The sequence below is a fragment of the Bufo gargarizans genome, chromosome 1 (assembly GCF_014858855.1).
Source record: "Bufo gargarizans isolate SCDJY-AF-19 chromosome 1, ASM1485885v1, whole genome shotgun sequence".
Lineage (NCBI taxonomy): Eukaryota > Metazoa > Chordata > Amphibia > Anura > Bufonidae > Bufo > Bufo gargarizans.
In genome coordinates, this window is record NC_058080.1 from 166810044 (window position 1) to 166832329 (window position 22286).

The 22286-nt window shown below is 42.3% G+C and overlaps 1 protein-coding gene across 13 annotated transcripts in view; it reads right to left on the reverse strand.

Annotated features, from left to right (window-relative positions):
• Window positions 1-22286, reverse strand: part of RAPGEF2 (Rap guanine nucleotide exchange factor 2) — a 246713-nt gene that overhangs the window by 20355 nt on the left and 204072 nt on the right. For 12 of the 13 annotated variants that reach the window (XM_044299967.1, XM_044299958.1, XM_044299951.1 and 9 more), the window contains 11 exons: window positions 17777-17908; window positions 9101-9278; window positions 7258-7394; window positions 6636-6794; window positions 5215-5367; window positions 4625-4789; window positions 3839-3946; window positions 3530-3733; window positions 3199-3307; window positions 2803-3049; window positions 192-349 (listed from right to left, as the gene is read on the reverse strand). In XM_044299967.1, the coding sequence (XP_044155902.1) occupies window positions 192-349; window positions 2803-3049; window positions 3199-3307; window positions 3530-3733; window positions 3839-3946; window positions 4625-4789; window positions 5215-5367; window positions 6636-6794; window positions 7258-7394; window positions 9101-9278; window positions 17777-17908 (1750 nt within the window). Of the gene's footprint in view, window positions 1-191; window positions 350-2802; window positions 3050-3198; window positions 3308-3529; window positions 3734-3838; window positions 3947-4624; window positions 4790-5214; window positions 5368-6635; window positions 6795-7257; window positions 7395-9100; window positions 9279-16192; window positions 16263-17776; window positions 17909-22286 lie in introns of those variants that run through there. The other variant, XM_044300012.1, reaches the window with a different exon arrangement.

The window sequence follows — 22286 nt, forward strand, 5'->3', positions numbered from 1 at the left end:
AGGTAAAACTTGTCTTCAAAGTGGAAAAATAGAAATTGGCAGAAATTGGCAGCTTCTTAAAAGACGCCTTGTGTAATCAGTGCAGTTAATGAAAATAGATCGGCATTAGCAGCTTCTTAAGAATGTCACTACTTAGTGGTAAGTGGAGGAAAAGGTGGCAGTGCCAAGGTACAGGGTGAGTGAGGTCTCACCTGGGGTGGTGTTGAAGTCCAAGATGCGATGGTGAGATTGCAGTAAATCAGGATTGCTGGATGACAGGGTTCCACTGACTGGCAGCGTGGCGGGCATGTGCTTGGTTTGCCTCAGACCAACAATGCTGTCATCTTGAGACTGCCCAATTCCGATGTCACTGGGAACAAAGAAACAGTGGGTAAATAAAGAGAACGGATCTGCTGCTTACACAGCGAATGGTCTGATCATCTTGTACTACATACCATCTACTACATGTGCTACATTTCCTATCCTTCTCATACATGTCTGCACTGGAGCCTCTGGTGCAGATTCGGTTACACGTGAAAGGATAAACAGCGCCAGAGAATGTCTAATATTCACCAGCATCACTAAGTTTAATCCATTCCAATATCTACACTGAGCAGAATACAACAGCTGTGGACATGCAGAGCTTGCTAGGACCCTGTGGATAGCTCCTCTGTGGTGCGTCTGTGGTGAAGGAGATGGCACAAGACCCACGCAGTGTGCAGTCATAAAAGGTCAGTGAACTTCAGATAAATGTGGTTTCACCTGATTGCTAAGGGGACGCACAAATCAAGTGTAAAATTTCTCCATATCTGTATCGACATCTACAAATTAATGTCAAGTAGAAGGACAATGGGGCTCGGCGAGTTCAGTGATACTGGGAGAATGGAAAAAAAACCTAAAAACATTGCACCTTAGTTTACTCCACGTAAGGGTGCAGGAGAGACTGCTGTTGTGGCGTTGCTGTGTGTTATTAGGTGGCGCTTCTCCCTCTTGCGGCTATGGATGCCTATCCTCTAGATACATTGCTGTAGCCAGAAGCGGCACAGTTCTGTAGCTAGGAGGCACTCATAAGGAAATGTCTAGGTGTCTGGAAAGTAATCGGTATAATTTCCCACCAATTATTTCATTCAAGCAATATATATTCTGATTACACAAATTTTAAACCCAGAAGCTTTTGTAGTCTGAGAATACAAAGTCACTTTGAAGACCCAAGAATGAACTCAAAAGCCTTTCCGATGCACAATGAGCATTTTAGGACTTAAGCAAGGACTAGTAAAAGGGCATGCTCTATACTTGTATTATGTATGGATAGCAGAGCAGAGTTCTGCTTATGTGACACCATGTGCGTTATAAGGCTCTTACCAGGAGTAAAGCTTACCAGTAACACTCAGAGCACATGCATATAGAAAAAGGACCTGTCAGCTATATGGCATAATTACAGGGATTATGCCCGTACCATATACAGCTGTTCACATTCTCTGAGGTACAGGAGTAAAAAGACCGTCAATCAATGGCAGTACCAATGCCAAATAGTCCACTAAATATGGATGGCACAGTATGTCTGATCATGGGATCGACAGATATTGATTTTTTTAGAGCCGATACCGATAACCTGTAAACTTTGAGGCTGATAACCAATAACTTACAGATATTCTGAGCATTTTCATTTTAAAATTTCTGTTACGGCGTTCACCACAAAGGAGATTTTTTTTATTTTATATTTTAATAGTTTGGACTTTTTGGACGTGGCAATATGTGATATGTTTATTTATTTATTGTTTATATATTTTATATGTAAAATTGGGAAAGGGGGTGATTTATACTTAATATTTTGGTGTTTTTTTAAAACTTTTTTATTTAATAACCATTTCCCCCCTTAAGGCCTAGAACTTGGGATCTCCCTGCTGCCCTGTGCATAGTACACACAGCAGCAGGGAGATTACCATGCCAGCCATGGCTTCAGTAGCGTCCTGGCTGCCATGGTAACTGATCAGAGCCACAGGATTAGACTACTGAGGCTCCGATCAGAAGCTGCCACTGCCACCAATTAAGAGGAGGGGACCCTGTGGCCACTGCCACCAATGACTTTAATACTGGGGGGTTGGGGGCGCACTGCACCACCAATGTTTTTAATACTGGGGAAGGCGCACTGCGCCAGCAATGATCATTAACGTTTAATACAGGAGGCTGGTGTGTCGGCCCAGAATCACATAGCTGGCACCCTGCCTCTGACAGGGAGCTGCGATCAGTGGCAGCAGTTAACCCCTCAGGTGCCGCTGATCGCAGCTTCCTGTCATATAGGCTGGGCACCACCTCCTGTATTTGTATTAGTCGTTAATTATCATTTGTGGCATAGTGCGCCCGCCCCTCCTCCTCCCATCTCTCCTCATTGGCAGCGTGGCACGGAGGGGGGGGGGGGAGAGAAAGTGACTCCTTCTGCCCTGTGCTGCTGAGGAAACAGGAGCACGCTGACAGAAAAGAGCGCTCATGTTCTGCGATAGCACGCTGGACACATTATCGGCAAGGTTAGATGCCGATAACTTTAAAAATAATGAATAGTGGCCGATATCGGTAACTCCGATAATCGGTCGATCCCTAGTCTGAAGACATCCTTTCAAAGTCCCAGCAATTTATGCTTCTTAGATCAGGTGCATAACAAATGTTACATGGAATAATGACAGTTCACTACATATCAACCTTTAGAAGATCCTTTCCTTCCATTCTTTCCTTTCCTAGATTCTTGGAAGACCAACAGTTTGGGTTTCTTAAAAAAGACAGTTATAAGAGAAATATTCTCACAAACAATGCTGTTAATATCCTTACTTGTACGGCTTCTGGGGCAAAATGCTGATCCTCGTTTTATCAAGAATCTTCTTCAGCTTATTCCTTCCTCCAACAGTATTGGCTTTACCCTTCTTACTGACTTTTTCAAGTCCAATGACTTGTTCAACATCAACAGCGAGATCAGGGATCGAGTAGCGACTGGCCTTCTTAATATCGCCAATTTTGGGTAAATGAGGAGCGCTATTTCTCTTTTCTTCCAACATTCTTGCCAGAAGCTCTTTAAAGACTGAAAAAAGTAAGAGACCAGTAAATATATGAGTTTAGCATTCTATTGGGTATTGTCCTGCTTTTAATACAATTCACACATTGCAGTATATATTCCTGAAGAAGACCATGCCACCGCTAATTAATGTTATAGGCATGCAATCCACTTACCAAACAGATTGGTTTTCACAGTGATAGACAAGTGAGTGTTATTTTTCAGGATTTCCATAGCCTTTGTCAGCTGGATGTTTTCAAAGTTCTGACCATTCACCTCCAATATCTACAAGTAAAGGGCAAGTAACTCAACGTGATTAATAATCCAAGAGATGACATTTACCTTCCTGAGAAAGAACTGTTCAGAGCAGTATTTTTCCCTTTAATGTATAGGGAATGCAGAGGTAAGGGACTTAATTGACATGAATTATTGAACTTGCTCTTTCTCCCCTTTCTTTCCCAGCAGTCAATAAACAGAGATTTCTACAGAGTCGGTGGTCTACCATACCTGATCCCCTCTCTTTAAGCCAGCCTCAACAGCCTTGCTTCCAGGATCCACGCTGTCAACAAAGATACCAAATCCCTTGTCTGACCCGCCCAGCAGGGTGAAAGGCAAAGGGGCTTCACGAGACGGCTTTGTTAGTGTTATCAATCTTCTTTTCGCCTTGGCAGCACATGCAATATTTAATAACCTCAGATGTCCACCCATTTTCTGGAGGGGGAAATTAAGAAGAATTACAATCATCACAAAAACATAAATGGGAGCATAAATGTGACATCACAGCTCAAACCAATAAAAGGGACAAAAAAAAGGTACCTCTCGTTCCAAGTTATTTTCAAATTCCTCTAGAAATCGAGTCATGGCAAGGTCACCTTCAAAGTCATTAAAGTGATTGTTTACCCAAAGCAGTACTACTCGGGTCACCTGCAAGATGAAGGACAGCATGTAAGAAGAGCCACGCTTCATCAATGCGCCTGGGTATTTCTACTAATACTATAGCTTGTAAACAGTAAAAGTAGAAAATAATAAAATAAAAAATGTCAAAGTCATAGAGAATTTCCAGCTACTTTGATTTGATCATAACATAACCTGGCTGATCATTCAGGAGAAGGTGATCAAGATTGAGAAAGTAAGGCACAATGCAGTAAGCTCCCCTCTAGTGGTGGCCTACATGTTATCTTTAATTAGTTTTTTTTACTTTGGTAGATACCGATGTCCAATGCTAGGTCATCAGTGTTAGATGGGTGGACACCTGGCACCCCCACCAATGAGCAGTTTTGGCCAGCCCCCGGAGCTTAAAGCTATACCAGATCCCATTGATGTGATACTGATGACTTATTCTGAGGATAGGTCATCCATATCTAAATAACAGAGAAACAAAAACCATAAACTATGTCTATCCAGTGGATGTGGAGCTCTGTATGAGAAAAGCAGGGCTCTGACTGCTATAAAAATACATTCAAAAATAAATTTTTGAAGATTTTTGCACCTAAAAACCACAGCAAAATAAAAAAAAAATTGAGATTCAATTAAGCAGAATGAGAATACAAACAGCCAAAATGGCAGTTTTACAAGGTCAGCTTTTTTATTTTTATTTCTAACCTTGTCCCTAAGGCTAGGGTCATTAAACCACTCCAACAACTTCTTTCCAACTTCCATAGGACTTGATAAAAATGTTCTGTAGGTTAGGAGGAAATCTTCTATGTATGTTGGGTCAACCACAGAGTGTTCTTCTACAAGATGCATTGTTAGTCGTTCCGCAGTTCCCTACAGATAAACATTCAAAACTTTAAGTCAAGAATACAGTAAGCAACAACATACCAGGAAACACAAGCCATCATTAAAGTGGCACTGGATTTTCTGTAAACTTTTGATGTGTCATAGAGGCATATCAAAACTTTTGATCGGTGGGGGTATGAGCACTGAGGAGAGAGAAGCTCTCACTTATCACACACTCTCTCCTCACTGCAAATGGACTCAATAGCGAGGAGAGAACACGCGCTAAACAAGAGCTGCTCTCTCCTCGTTCTAGAGATTGTGGGGGTATCAGTGCTCAGCCCTATGCCACATGAAAAGTTTAATGAAAGTTCAGTGACCCTTTAAAGAGTAGTAGTTTCTGGATGAAAAATAGGTAATAGATTTTCATTTAAAATGTGATGAAAATGTTCCAGAAATTGCCCCATTTCTGGTACCTTTATGACAATGTGTCCTTTCCTGGTGCCAGTACGATCCAGCTCTCTGTGCTCTTTGACCATCACAATTTCTCCTTCCTCTTCCACTTTTTGCATGTTCTTCTCCACCTGGTTCAGGATACGACAATAGTCTTGCTGTGCTATGCAAACAAACTGTGGAACAAAGGCAGTGATTTATATGAAGCACAGAAGAAATAAAATCTGTATTATGCTGACATGAGATGTAAAAAGCACAGTAGTCTTCAAGGTCTCTGTCCCAGGGTGTTGGAATAAATGCAGCCTTGCCATTATTCTACTTTAAAAGAAAGCTACACACAATTACAGATTATTTTAGACAGTATCCTTTTCTGCCCTGTGCACCCCACATAATAAAGGAGAAAGGCAATGATACTAGTTAAACACCTGTTTGGGGATCAGGTCTTAAGTCGCGTTCACATGGCAGATTTTGTCTATTGCAAAATGCACTGTAGATTCCGCGCCAGAAACCCTCAGGTTTCTTCCGCAGTTTTGCACTTTGAAAGTGGCAGATTCGCAAGCAACTTTATCCCCATTCAATGAGGCTAATCCTAATCCTGACAACAATGGGAGGCGATTTTTATATGGTTTTCACTACTGAACCCACAAGAAAATCCACAAAAAACACCATGTGAAAGGGGATCACACCTGCAGTATTTGGTGCGTTTTTTGAACCAAAGCCAAGGGTTGGTTCAAATGGAATAAGAAACACATAAGAAGGACGTTTCCTTCCTGCTGGATCACTTCTGGCTTTGGCTCATAGAACTGCAGGTGTGTTTCCAGCCTTTTAAGCAGAGTTGTAACATTGGTTGTTAGAAGCGTAGTAGACCCTAAGTAGACCAGTAAAGTCTCCCGATCCTTCATTTCCATGGATTTTGCTTTTAAACGTTTTATGCTCCTATGCTATCTAAGATAAACAGGCCTGGAGGTGTAGCTGGTCATGGCTCCATAGACATAACATACATAAATCAGATGAGCTGAGAAGAATAGGCTCCACGTTTTTGCCCTACATTTAACATATACGTTGGGTGAAAGAAAAAAAAAAAAAAAAGATACAAAAGTATAGTACACTACACTTTTCTATCCTGCGGAGTCCAGCAAAAAAAACATATACGTTAAGATAAACTTTTTTCACACAAAGGAACTCGATGATGATGAATACCACTGTATGTCATCCGGTTAATGTATATGTTTTTGTTTTTTTATACGTTAAATGCAAGACAAAGATATGATGTGAACCCAACCTAAATAAATTGTCCAAATTTGAGCTAAATAAGCAATACAAGTAATGTCTGCCATATAAAAGCTTCCACTTCAGCTACAGGGGTAAAGCAGGAGAGAAGTACACAGGATACTCCCCGTCAGAGGGATGCTGTGCAGTCTGGCTCAGATCTTCACCCACATACCTGGCAATCATCCACCTTGGTTCTCATCACTCCCTTCATGTATTCCTTCTCCATGGTTGGAGAGACTCCAAAGCTGTTACCCATGCAAAGTATCTCTGTTCTCCCATCAGGATATGTCACTTCCACGGAGCCATTTAAAATGACTGACCAGGAATCAAGCTATAGAGCCAGAAAAAGAGAAAATTCAATTAGAAGGTATTCAAATTCACCTTTGCAGGCTTATAAAAGCAACCACATGGCCACCAACCACAACTGATACAGATAGTTATTTAGAAAGGGGGGTTTAACGTTCCATTTATTTTGTGAACTGGTCTATTCTACATATTGGTGGAGGTTGATCAAAACTGGTTTAAAGGAAAACTGGCTCAGTTGCCCATAGCAACCTATTAGTTTTCACCGTTCATTTTTCCTAGGTGGAATCTGATTGGTTGCTATGGGCAACTCAGCCAGTTTTCCTTTACACCAGAAATGAAATCTCCTGACCAGGATGGAGCACAGACACACATCAGTCACTGATCATCACGCACTTACAGCAGAAGTCACATAATGACGCCACGTAGCCTTACGTTATCTTAACTTGTGTCATGTGAAAAAGATAACATCCCCAAAACAAATCTCTAACCTCCTCTCCATCATTTAGGACGACAGTCCCGGCCCGCTCCACCACAGCAAACACCATGACGGCACAGAGTTCACGCCTAACAGACATCGTCATGTTGGCAAAAGCTGGCAGCTGATGCATGAACTCCAGGAGTTGTTCTAGAGGAAGAGAAAAATATAATAATTAGACAAAATGCAAGTGACAAAAGCCAAAGGACATACACCAAACAGATTTAGGGTACTTTCACACAGATTTAGGATACTTCTTTTCCGGCATCGAGTTCCGTCCTCGGGGCTCAATACCGGGGAAAAACTGATCAGTTTTATCCACATGCATTCTGAATGGAGAGCAATCTGTTCAGGATGCATTAGTTCAGTCCCTCTTACATTTTTTGGACGGAGAAAATACGCATATTACGCAGCATTCTGCAGTTTTCTCTCCGACCAAAAATACTGATCACTTGCCGGAATGCCTGATCCGGCATTAATTTACATTGAAGTGTATTAGTGCCGGCATTAAGTGTTCTGGCAAATCGGATACGGCTTTCCGGACGCAGACCATTAAAAATGCAAAAAATAATAATACCGGATCCGTTTTTCCAGATGACACCGGAGAGACGGATCTGGTATTTCAAAGCACTTGTCAGACGGAACTGCCTGCCGGAACCCTCTGCCGCAAGTGTGAAAGTACCCTTATTGGATGCAGGTAACACAGTAATACCGCACTGGTCCCCAAGTAACACATTGATGAAACCCTAGAAATATCCTACTAATAATGATGTTTGAAAATTGAAAAATCGAAAAGTGTGAATGCCTTCTCTTTTATGTAAGTTCTGTCCAATGATGCATCCATTGCACCTGACTACTTTATAAATCCTCTCTACCCTGGGAATGTGCTTACCACCTGCTAACCGTCCAGGGCACACAGAATGACCTATGCATCAGTGAAAAAAATCCTGGAAAACCCTTTTAACTTCTTTTAATAGCATTTATCTGGCCTTCCGAGAAGGTGGCAGCATGAAATTAAAACAACATGTAAAGAACACAACGTACAGTGATGACATCTCTCCACCGTAATCTGAAGAGACTCCAAAGAAAACCATGACTGCAACACAGATAAAATGAAGTGCAAGGTCCTGGGACCCGGGACTATTACTCATCACAAGGACGTGGACAGACTGCAGGGCAAGTACATATGGATGAGAGATTTTATTTCATCATGTACCATTATTTTACATGGTTGTTGTGCTGGTGATTGATTGCTAGATCCTGACCTTTATCTCAGGCATATGTATGTCAGCGGTAGGATTAAAGAGGCCGGATGTCTGTCGCTGCCCACACACTATTACCTGTACTACAGCATCTTATTCTAGTCATTTGACAATGTATCATGAATATAATGTTTTTATCTATGCTAAAAGACTGAACTTTAAAATGTCAATTTTAATATTCCTGGAACAGGTCCCTTTTTGGTAAAGTGTTTGGAAATGTCAGCTCTTTTGACTGCGGTTTGGCGGACTTTCCCTCTTATTTATGCACAGCTGATATATAGACTTGATAAAGTATGTGCTCCACGTACAACACACTGAATAAAGGAATCATTTTATTTGCAACCATTAAGCGTTACATTTATCTGTGGGTAGCGCTGGGTAATACAGATCCTGAACTTCAAGGGACCTTCTCTCACGTCATATCGTCTCACAGAAGTGAGGATATACCTCGGCAGTAAATCTAGCTAACCACCTACTGGAATACAGGCTGCTAAGGTTTGTGCCTCACTAAGGTGAGATATTGTGGTCTGTGCACACCGTACTACCCTACGAGGCACCGTCTTCCCCGTCTTAAATGTCTGCAACTAGGCTTACCAATGTCATCATCCGTCCGGTCAATAGGATCTTTCTCCAAGCAGTCTCTTACAATGTCTCTGCTCATTAGAGGGTCAGACGCTCGCTCGATGTCCTCTTCATCGTCATCGTCTTCGGAGTCCACAGCAGTCTCTGGTAGCCCACTCAGGTCCATATCTCCGGGCTCACTTTCTGTGGCCTGGTTAAAAAACCAACGTGAAATGCATCAGTGAAAGATTTATCACAGTTTCTTGAGGTAACCAAGTCATGCGGTGTGCCTGAAGGCTGCCACAACCTAAACATCATGTACATGCATGTAGAGAATAGGAGGCAGAATCCTCCTTTTGAAGTGGACTCCATTTATTTTATGAACACGGGTAATTGTTCTGCAGTTTTAATCACAAATGCCATTCATCCTTATGACAGCAATGTGGGAAAACTGAAAACTAAATTCACATACAACCCCCCTTCCTCCCCACTCCTGGAAGTCCCGATGCACACAAATGGCCATACATGGTAGAAAGTAGTAGGTTGATGACTGCACAACCATTGAACGATTGACAGTCTGGTGAACGATCGTTTCGCAGACACAGTCATGCACATTTTTTTGGCCATTACAGTTGTTCAATCTGGTCAAACAATCTGAGAGTCACCGGGCGAAGGACAAAAGACCTTCTTTCAGAGAAAGATATTTGATCCACAAATGATTTTTCTTTGAACAAAAGAGGTTTCATCTGACTATCCGATGAAAATTTCAAACACAGCCAACTTCTTTTCAGATACTGATGGTCTGCCATTAGCAGCTTAGATGCGGAATTTGTATAGAGGCCATAAGTGTACACCTGTTCTGGCATACACTATGGTCTTATGCACACAGCCGTATCCATTTTACAGCCTGCAAACTGTGGATCCGCAAAACACAGGTACCACCATGTGCGCTCCACACTTTCCGTTCCATATATTCCGCTCTAATGTAAAAATGCTAAATTATGTCCGCAAAATGGACAAGAACAGGACACGTTCTATCTTTGTTGCAGAACAGCAATGTGGACATACAGATGAGGATATTTTTTGCCTGCCCACTAAAATGACTAGGTCTGTATCCAGTCTGTAAAAAAATAACGATCGGGTGTGGACAAAAATTACGGTCCTGTGCAAAAGGCCTAAGGGTCAGTTCACACAAAAGGCTTGGATTTTTGTCCCGATTCTGCACCTAAAATCCATACATAAAAGACTTGGAATCCACCTCTCAATGATTTTATTGGGAAAAGCAAATGGTAATTTACTGTGTTTTTCTTTTCTGCTTGTGTTGAATTCCATGCTAATTCCACAACCATATTACCCATTGAAATGGTCTGGATGAAAAAACATGTAAAAAACTTGGCGGAATTTTGAAAGCAGTAGGACTTCCAGGTATATGCAAGTCCTACACAGCGTCTTCACGCAAATTCTACACTTCACATTTTAACCTGGTCTAGTACGGTAATTTCTCCCCTATGTTAAATGTTGCAATTGTGATCATGTTCATGAATATAGAAATTTCCTGGCTGACCCCTAAAGCCCTCTGAAACGTCCTCCACAAAACCCAACACACTAACGTTAAATAGGTAGGAACTCTGTATAGACAGGCAGGGCCACATTAGCAATGGCCTCATCCCCAACCAGGGATTTCTAGCGACATCGGTTCCCTGCACTGTCTACACCTAACAATTACCAACGACCACACCTAAATACCAGCCTGGACATGGTGCATCCTAACCAGGGTTGCGTCGGAATGGTAAGACTGTTCCTCATCTCTTAAGCCATATTTATCATCATTACCATTTATTTGTGTGTGGCGCTATGTTTTAACTATATTAGTAAAAGTTATATTTTAAGCTCCCCCATTACTTCTGTTATTTTCAATGACTGGCTTCAGCCGCTTGTGGCCGCATCACCGCTGAAGCCAGTTATTGGCTGGAGCAGTTCATGTGAAAATGCCCATAGCTAGCTGGATGTGACTAGTGGGATCAGAAGATGGAGAGCGCAGAGACAGTGTGGAGGACCAGAACGGTGTGGAACTGGTAAGTATGAATCTTCTCTTTCAGTAGCCATGCTGTAGGAACTTGTTAAAAAATAATTTTTACACAAAAATCCCTTTAAATATCTCTCAATAAACCTTCAAGAGCACATGTTCAGCTGAACGAACGCCTGTATTACCATGAGCCACTAGTATTCGGACTGTAGTACAGTGTAACACACCTGCAGACCTCCCTGACAGGAAAGAGTTAATGAAACGGGAATGACTAATAATGATAGCCTAGGAAACAGATGAGTGTGACAGTGCCCCCGCAGAGGACATAATCAACCAACATTCAATTTGTCCTCCTGAGCAGCCACAGAGAAAAGGCAGCTGCTATCATCTCCTCCTAGGTGGCCACGGCCTGCAGAACCTCAGGAAGGCCAAAAGACAACTTCTTCAAAAGGACCTTTCATCTGTCAATTTTATATTCACATTGACAAAAGCAAAAACAGCCCAAAAATATATTACAAAGCACAAATAAGGCCAATACATATTTTTTGCTTTACATGTTCCTATTAATTCATGAGATTTCTTTGCCTGTCTAGATACCACAGGGCCACACATTGCCAGCAAACACCCTTTCAGTTATATGGTGGGAAACGATATTATAGAAATGCAAAGGCTGGAAAGACCCCAGCAGCCAGGGAGACCAGGAGACTCAGAATGTGAAAACTACTCTGCTGGACCAGCCAGCAGCAACATCCGCAGTGGGAATCTGCCTGCTACCTGTGGATGTCACGTGCATACATTGCAATGAATGTAGGTTGCATTTCCACACCAGATAGAGCATGCGGCAGATAAGAAAATCCACAGTATGCCTAGAAATTGCTGCCGATTTTTTACACTGCGAGCAAAAGGGGTTTGTTGTGGAATTTATGGAGCAGATTCTGCAACCCAGATTTCACAGAAGATACGTCCTGTATAAACTCGCCCTAAGGTCACATATGCACACAGAAAAAAAGTGCAGTGTAATACAATAACGGCAAAGTGTTTGAGATTAGACAAATCTCACTTCCACTTTGCTATTTTTCTTCTATGCGGAAACGGACCTGCAGTGCGGATTTTGAAATTGGCACCTCGTCAATTGTTTGTGCAGTTCTGCACCTTCTGTACAGTGGTTTTCCCCACACACCTCAATTGGGTTGTCAACATATTGCACACCAAAAACTGCACAAAACAATGCCGCAAAACTGATGATTTTGATAATGTGCTGTGGCTTCTATTCAATTACTGGTGACAGCAGAGCCTCTGCAGGGGGTAGAGAGCGCTGCACCGTTCCATCCTGCCGGCAGCTGGGCTCCTCTGCTGTGGCCGTCGGCTACTTCACTCCACCCGAAAGTGGAGGTGACGGCGGCTTCAGACACAGTGGAGAATGGATGGAAAGGAATGCTCTCCTCCCTGCCCAGCACTCAACTCTGCAAAGGCTCCACTGCCACCAATGACTGCCACCTCACAGGGGAACCCGCTGACACCAATGACTGCCACCTCACAGGGGAACCCGCTGACACCAATGACTCCATGTAACATATTAACTCTGGACCACCAATGATTATTAGTGAGTCACAGTGCAGGCACCTAGCCCTGTCAATCTAGGGGGAATGTGATGAGCACTATGGGCATAGCTGTAGCGGTGCTTGAAGTGCTACAGCCCGCCCCTTGGTGCTCCAACTGCCTGATTTGAATCAAGATAACAATCCTCCTATCTAGGGAACACTGCAACCTACAAAGCAAAATAAGGTATTGTTTCAATCAGCATGATCAACCCTAACAGGCAACAGGTCTGATTTATTAGAGTTGATCATGCTGACAGGGCTATTTAAGAAATCATCCCATAAACAGAGCATTAGACCAATCCACTAAATAAGTCACACTGACTCCTGGAGGGTTTAACCAACCCATAAATCCAAAATATAATATTCCAGCAATGTCTGTCCTTGTCAACCCCACATAAAACAATAGGAACAGAGCAATACAGCCTAGTGTGATCGGCAAAGATTCAAGCCAACAGACACAGGAGAGTCTGCAGGAGCTGAACCAATGATCGGCCTGTCTCATTCATTTAACCAAATATGTCTGTCTCTTTCTTAATGAGCGTTCTTACCATGCAAAATGCTTGACATACAAAATTCAGGAGGGGAATGAATATTTAAAGAGGTCTGTTATGAGATCAATGCCGAGAGCCATCTGTAGATGCCATGTCATGATTTATTCACATATGACCAAAATGCCTGTTATTTTCCCTCCAAATGGCCATACATCACATGCCCGCCATTACCGCCTGTGGTAATGTTAACACAAGACTATGGCAGGAGGGGGAGGGGGGGGGGTGTCTTTATAGGGTTTATTAGTTATTAACAATACAATTTGGGAAATGGGAGCAGCTAGCTAAACGGGGGTCTTTAGCATGACAGCCCTTGTCTACATTACTCAGGGATAATTCTCATTAATCTGGCATGCTTGTAGTGCCCTGAATATGCATGAGAGTAGCTGCAAAACCTAATATATTTCAATTGAATGTTTGTGCTCCCTTAATCATAACAAGCCTTTAAAAGGCTATTAATACCAAGCCAAGCGCATATTACCATAACCAATGAGGCACGAGCATCCGTCTTTATTAAAAGCATATTAAACCTATACAGTCTGATTTCACCTATAAATTACAATACAATGAAGTGAGGCACAGCACTCCATCATTGATTAACCTGTAGAAACATGCTACAGTAGGCCGACACGTTTCCAGAAGAAATAATAACGTGCTCACCATCTCCATGAGAACAGGCCGTATTCATTGGCATGTTCCGAATAAAATCCCAAACTTTACTACAGAACATCAGATTAAGACATGCAACCCAATCCGAGGATTAAAAGTCTACATGAAGCTTACGCATTTCAGACTATAGTGTGATTTTTTTTATTATTATTATTCAGATTATGCTGGATCGTTCCTTCCTCCTTTAGTTATCTATGTTTTATCCAGCCCTAAAATCTACACTTTATTACATCAAGATTTTCAAATGAAACCTTTTTATACTGGACTGTATATGTATCAGAAATGTACTGTACTTACCGTTTAATTCGAAGTTTTATGTGAAGCATATGATTTTAAGGATTTTTTTAAAATATATTTACGTCACTCTATTTAAATATATGTTGCAGTTTCCACTCTGGCCCCTTAGCCTGATAGTACACTGATACTCCCTGTTCTGTGGAGATTGCTTCTCAGCAGTCACCTCTTTATCATCACAGGAAGGATTACACTGACCGGTAACACAGATAGCTAGATAGATAGATGTATGTCACAGATTATATCTAATCCACCTCCCTGTACTATGAATTTTGCACAGATAACAGAGCTGGACAGGCTAATTCAGACCTTGCAGTGTGAAGCAGTGTGGTGGTATGCAGGTTTTCTCTAGTTTACATTATATTTTCTGCAATGTGTCTTGCATTAGAGACAGGGTTTGATTCTGCACAGCTAATGCAAAGTGTGAACACAATACCATATACATTATGACCTCATACAGCCTTTGTCTATGTAGACAAACTTTTTTTCTCATCTACCTCTGCTGCAGGTTTCTATAGCCAGTAACGGACAGAAAATAGTTTCCACTAGCAAAAATATAGATTTCTCCATCTTGGAGAAGAGTAGACGGGAGGGCAGATTTTTCAATGTACTACCTTCTACTGCCAGGCCCTGGTTCATTTTAAGCTGGCAGAACGCTTGACAGACCTTCCTAGCACACTACATCTGCCAGGTTTGGATTCAGTCTCTTGGTCTGCATGCAGCAATTTAATTACTAGCAGATTCTCAATCTGCCCACAGACTAAGTGCAGGACAGTGCTATGTAAAGCCATCTGCCAACACAAGATGAGCTGAAGAAGGCCGCAGTGACTAGTAATCCAATAACTAGTACTCTTCTCACTTCTTAATGGAAAGTCCTTTACCTCTGGACCTTCATTTACTACACTGTATATTGTGGCAATGTGAACAGTGATGTGTACGGTGAAGCTCTGGAAGGGGTGTATATCTCATCTAGGTAGATAAGTGAAGTCCAGGAAGATGGTGCTGGCTTCAGCAAACCGTAGTAGCTGAAGCTATTTTCTTTATTTATTCAGGGCTGGATTTTATTGGATTGGGGTGGTAGGTTTGGCAGTGGGACCTCCCAATCCACCCCCCTCATTCCAGGGCATGTTTTCCTTTCACCTGAGGTGATCACAGGTGAGGCCTGCTGTAATCAGGCCGACATAAAGCACCTCCCGGTGTGTAAGTCTGGGAAGGGAGAGAAAGAGTGTTTGTGAAGCAGAGTTCTACTGAGGCTCTGGTTGTGTGGTCTCAGCTAGCAAGGCTGAGGGGCCACAAGGCTAAGGTATAGCCTGAAGTTTGGGGGACGCAGTGACGCCTGCGGAAAAAAGGATCACTAGGTCAGAGTCGGGAGGACTACTGGACCACAATCCTCCAAAAGGAACTGGAATTGCCACAGCCTGGAGGCTGCTGGATTGATGTTGGCTGAGGAAAGCCGCATATGATGTCCATGTGTGAACTGTGCGCTACGAGTGAGGTAGGGACGTATTTTGTTTAGGTAGTGCCTAGACGGGCAGGAGTTTATTTGTGTTTTAAGTGTTGGAGGTGCGGGAACCTCACCACACCCACTGATGTATAACTGGACTATCCTGTATAAGAATAGTGCCAAAATAAATGCACAGTTTGGACATGAAAATCCATTGTCTGGCGAGTTATCTGTGAGTGTGACCCCCTGAAAAGAGACAATCCCTTACAATATTTATTTGAAATTTGCTTGCATCCGTCTCCCAGTAACATGATTTGAGATGATCTGAACAATAATAGTGGCGGCATGTCGCCCACTTCTCAAATTCCAGTCAACCATCAAGTCCACATCCAAGCGTTCAGGCTGGCTCCATACAAAAGGAAGCTGCAAGCATCTGCTTGTGTGTATGTGTATATATATATTTATTATTATTTCTAGAAATCTTTTACTTTTTTCACAAAAACAGGCTATATAAATGCAGCCAATCAATATTTGTCAGTTCACCTTGAAATCCAACATCTCGCATCCTGACTGCCTTTGAATCATGTGGTCTGAACAGGAACGAAGCCTGCCATTAGTGCTTTGGTCGTCCTGAGTACAACAGGAAATTGTTCGCAAGGTCAGTTTAAAAAAGATACGAGTCAGTATAAAACAAAACAAAAAAAAACAAAAAAACACTTACAAACTTCAGTTAGGAAAGAGATGTGGCCAAAGCACCACATTAACATCATCACTCACAAGACAAGACTGTAATAACAATTCTCTAGTATGCAGCAAGCAGTACATGTGCTGAATAGCAAGCATTATAAAAGTACCGAGAAGAGGATGCACTCTCTCTAAAGTTAAGGGGGTCCAGCCGGAAACAAGGTTCTCACAACACCTTCTTAGTTTTAGAATAAAACTGCCCAGCTTATGTTTATGGTTTCCATGTCATTGGAAGTCACCACTACTTGCCAGACCCATATGAGTAAGGGTCTATTCACACGTCCGTAGAATGGGTCCGCATCCGTTCCGCAAATTGCTGAATGGGTGCGGACTCATTAATTCTCTACGGGGACGGAATGGATACGGAGAGCACCGGAAAAAAATAGATGTCCTATTCATGTCCGCAATTGCGGACATGAATAGGCAGTTCTGTGGGGGTGCCGGCCGGGTGTATTGCAGATCCGCATTACACTACGGATGTGTGAATGGACCCTTATAATAGGGTCTGTTGAGGTTCCATCAAGGTTTGCATTATTATGATAGCAAGACCACCACTACCGGCTGCACATTCTTGTTGTTGAAAAGTCATAGAATTGCCTATGCAATGAATCCCTAAAAAAGTCCCCGAACGATAAGGAACTGAACATGTGCCCATTTAATACCTGGCCATGTTAAGTCTGCGAGGGGTTCTCTTGGAAGCAGTCCTCCACTGGGGCTCACAGAGGGGGCGTACCTAATATATGGCTCATTTCCATGATTACCTCCAAATATCCTTATAGGGCACACCTATTTAAAGTTTTCCCTCATGCAACTCCTGTAGGTCTTTCCCCTCGTGACTCACATGTAGGGGTTCTTAATAGGGAACGGCTATTTAAAAGTTTCCCCTCAGGCATCACCTGGAAGGGGCATCTCATGGTGCCCCCTCCTAACTACCGTTTGTTTTTTTTGTATTTCAAGAGAGTCCCAAAATGTATTTTTGTATTACATAATAGGGGAGATGGGATCACCCATACAAGAGTTGGAAACGTGAAATAACTGCACCATATTCCAGGTCCAGAAGACCATTTTGTTGCTCTGTTACATCAGTGTTCCTCAATTCCAGTCCTCAGGGCCCACCTATCGGTCATGATTTGAGAACATCCCACAGAATGAATACCTGTGGTAAGTCCTGATTACCTGACACTAATTATATCACCTGCTCAATACTAAGGAAATCCTGAGAACATAACAGTTGGTGGGCCCCGAGGACTGGAGGTGAGGAACACTGTTACATGACACATTTTCTAAGACCAAAAAGAGTCATCCAAAAGCTTTTTTTTTATCCAAGACCACCAACATGTAAGTTTATGAGATACACAGCTTCCACATGGCACAATCACTTACCTGGTAGATGTCAGACAAGCTGCTGCTCCCAGAATCACTAGTGATGCTACATCCTGAATGACTGGAGGACACCTGGGTCACCTGTGGATGTAGGCTGTCTGTAATGTGCAGCTTGGTGAAATCAGCAGGGAGCTAGAAGAAAACAAAAAGCATATGAATATTTACATCTACATTCCAAGTAACATTCACATTAGAAGCCTTTACAACGATCAGCAATGAGAAGCTAAATGACACCATAGTATCTGCTAGTAATGGTAGGATGAAACCTGACCTCGGAACAGCTCAATGCATTACTCACGAGCAGGAGACTTCCCTGTGAGACCTGTATAGACTCCTACAGAACACAATTCCAGCCATCATGGAGACAATTTCTGTCATCTGTTAACTCCATAGACATGATGTGCAAAAGTAATTTTTACTGGATTCTGTTTGTCAGTACTAGTAGGTTATTGAAGGGGACATTTGTTTTCTATAACATTCACAAAATGTGAAGTAAAATCATGGAGAATTCAGAAACCAAAGACGCGGGTACGACCAGGCTGCAAGATGAATGACACTTTCTTGCATCATGTTAGCTGGGAATATTTTTATTTACCTTTAACAAATGTTTTTAGAGATCACACGTAGAAAAAACGCTGAACAAATAAAATGCTGATGTGATGACACCAACCGGAGAGGTTATTCATAAGGACAATCGTCGAGTAAAGAGGTGGATTATACATACATGTATACAGACAGGACACAGTAAATTACAAGGCAAAAAAGCTCAGTCCTAGTGGCCTAAACCAGGGAAATATTGGCAAACATGTGCCATGGAAGGGCAAGAGGTCATTGATGAAAGTATTAGGATAGCAGTAAAGGAGAAATGGAGAATACGTGTGTCACCCCATCAACTTAAAGGCGGATCTATATGGATAAGATTTGGGTAGGCCCACTGACCCCTTGGAGATTTAGCAGACGTCGCTCATGAAACGGCATCAAACTGGTGTAAAGTAGAACTGCCTTCGTTGCCCATAGCAACCAATCAGATTCCACCTTTCATTTTGGACAGCTCCTTTGGAAAATTAAAGAAGGAATCTGATTGGTTGCTATGGGCAACTAAGCCAGTTCTACTTTACACCAGTTTGATAAATGACCCCCATACATGTTAAAAAGTGTGGTTTTGCTAAGCATATGTGGTAAGATGGATGCCTAGACTTGGATTATGTGCCAGAACGTGTGAAAGGTGAATTTCTCTAGACTAAAACATACCCTTTTTCCTATAGAGGCGACCTATTCGTAGATCATGTTAAAAAGGAGGTAGGCTGTTTAAATATGTGGAACACAATCACTGGTCATTATCTATATACATGGGCAAGATGTTATAGCAGTAATAAAGACAGTGAAAGGACGACCTGTCGCAAGCCCGAATCCCTGCATCAGCCGGTAGCCCTCCCCCACCTGTTAGCATGTAATGGAACAGCTGCACTGACAACGGTCCATAAAGGCCAAGCCACAAACAGCAGCCGATAGAATGGCCACACTGTTCACCACAAAACCAGTGCCTGCAGTATCTTCCTGCCCTGACCAGATGTGAATCCACACTGTACACTGTGGTGGTATTATACTTGTGTTTTTTCCCTGGTTTCTAAAAATACATTAACAGGTTTACGTGTAGGACCACGTAGGAGATGTAAACTGAGGGCACTACTTAAGCCTACTTTCACACTAGGGTTTTAATTTTCTGGTATTGAGACCCGTTATAGTGGCTCAATACTGGAAAAAAAATGGTTCAGTTTTGTCCCCATTCATTGTCAATGGGGACAAAACAGAAATGAAAGGAATGCTCCAAAATGCATTCCATTCCGTTAGTTGTGTTCCCATACCGGAGAGCAAACCGCAATCTGTTGTAGTTTGCTTTCCGTCCTGTGGCATGACCCACAATGCAAGTCAATGCCGTATCCAGTAAAAACGCTAGTGTGAAAGTAGCCTAACTTTATGATCACATCTGCAAGAAGCTGTAGCTATAAAATTGTACCCTTTTTTTTTTACTTGCTACAGCTTCCAGGGCAAGGGAGTGGGTAAGCCAAGCCTTGGACTCTGACAACTCTGCTTTTCCCATCCAAATCCAGCGACAAAACCAGCAAAGACGGCTCACATATAATAATTTGTCAACACTGTTTTTTGTCATGACTGATTTATGAACATATAGTAAATGACATTTTTTTTTTCTACCAATCCTGTACCTCACATGGATCCAGAGATCTCCACATTCATTGCTCCAATTGTTCTGCTAGAATATTTTTCAAGCTTGTAGCTCAGGGGACATGTCCCGTCTGCTGTAGCTCTATCCCGCTAACTGCCACAGCTTCTAACAGAAGATATGGCTGGAGACAATTTAAAGATTTAAACTGAGAATGTGTGACCACCTCGGAGAGGTGGACAAGAAATAAGGAAAAGAACAAACACCAGGTGGCGCTATACAGATACATTTTATTGAATAGCTCACTGTCTATGCTACATTTTTAATGACGTGCAATTACAAAAGGATAAAGATCCAGGTGCAGATTTGAAAAATGTAGAATATTTTTAAATAATTCTAATAGAGTATTTAAGTTTTTTAGTTTTTTTCTGAAGCTGCAGACGGCACAATTCTCAGACTCCACCTCTCACTGACTTCACAGCCTTGACTCTTTCCACTGACAAATTTGTCCAAGAGCAACACAATCACAAAGGATAGTGCTTGCTGAGTTTTAAGAAGAAAAAAAAATGTAGCGTCCCATAAAATATCACATATTTATTCATCTTGTACATAATGTAAACTTAGACAGGTCGATCAGAGGGGCTCAGGCTGGATGATAAATCTGGTGCATGCCTAGATATCTTTGTCTAAAACTATTGGTTGGGGAGTTGAAAACTGAATTTTATGACAGAACTGTGATTCAAGTTTGGCGCAAAATGTTGAACCTTAGGCTATGCCCTCCTTCCCACAAAGGCCACACACCATTACCAAGCTAGGTGCAGAGGATTTTCCCAAAACTAGATGCGCTAATTTGTGACAAATTTGGGAAGAAAGCCTAGGTAAACTCACATTAGTAAATCTGGGCCATTGTGTAAATAGTTTTAAAGGGGTCATCCAGCAAAATAAAAAGGACTCCCATTTCCTGCCGTGTTGAGAACTCCGCAGAAAGTAGAGCACAGCTGGGACCCTACCATAGTCAGAGCAACATCAGCGGGGGAACGGAAGGGGGAGCATAAGCTGGTTTATTTTATTCCTATCAATTAACAGAACACTAAGGCCTTCTGCATGTATTACGGCTTCATACAAGCTCCAGTTGTACAGAGGGGTAATAACGCACACACACACTGTACCGCCATATTCGCCGGATTCCACACAGAGGCGTACGGAAGTCTTTTCTGCCGGATCTGGAGAAAGCCTGACAGGGGAGAAATTGTGCAGTGCTCCCTCAAGTGCCATCTGTACAGAGGTATAGTGATCCTATAGGAGACCATCTCCATACACGCAGCACCAGGGCATGAGGCCTAAGGAGCGTACATCTAGGAGAGTACCAGTTACCCAAACACAGTGCTTTTATAACCCAAAAGACTTTGAAGAGTTACACATACGAGCTGGGATAAAATGGCTGCGAGCAGAAACGCCGCATTTGGACTCCTTAACGAGACAGGTTTTTGACAACTCCCTCCGCTATAGCCGACTGAATCCCTGTGTCATGTGTGTGAACATTATTGGCCGCTACTAAAGGAGCAGAAGTGCTTTTATGTATTTATTGGGACACACATTGGGCTCGTAAGCATCGGTCACCAGGTCATTTAGAGTATTTCCAGTACAGTCATGGAGTTATTCACAGCTGTCAGGTAAAAACAATCCACACAGTTCTCTCTCAGTGGTACCCGTCGGCATCACAGTGGTTGGCACCTAGCTTTTCCAGAAATCTGCAATCACTGAATGAACTGGCAGCAATGCCAGACAAGAGTCCCAGTAACCTAGGTGACAACCCAAAACGGAGTGGCATCAGTTTAGAAACGTTAGGCTACATGCACAACTGAAAGGCTTTGTCCATAAAAAAGGATGGAATAAATAGGAAAATGTGCAAAATGACGAACATTGGTGTCAGTCGTGTAATGGAACCAGCACTGCTGTTCTTTTCAATTCTGTGAAATACAAGCACAGGTGTGAACCTGGCGAAAACGGACCAGTCAGATTGGCTATTTTTTTTTTATTACAGGTGAAAATGACTTTTAAGACAATTCGTATACGGCTGACATCTACTGTATTTGGGGCCCACTTACACAGTACATTACAGCAATGTCTGACCACTGAGATTATACGTAAATGAAAACCCTTATGGGAAAAGTACAATACTAGATTTCAACTTGCACAGTATAAAGTACATTATAAAGGGTATTTTGACTCCAAAATAGGACAGGCATGCATCAGGTTATGGTATGCAGTAAAGATAATTGCCTGATTGGAGTCAGGAAGGAATTTTTCCCCCTAAAATGAAGAAAA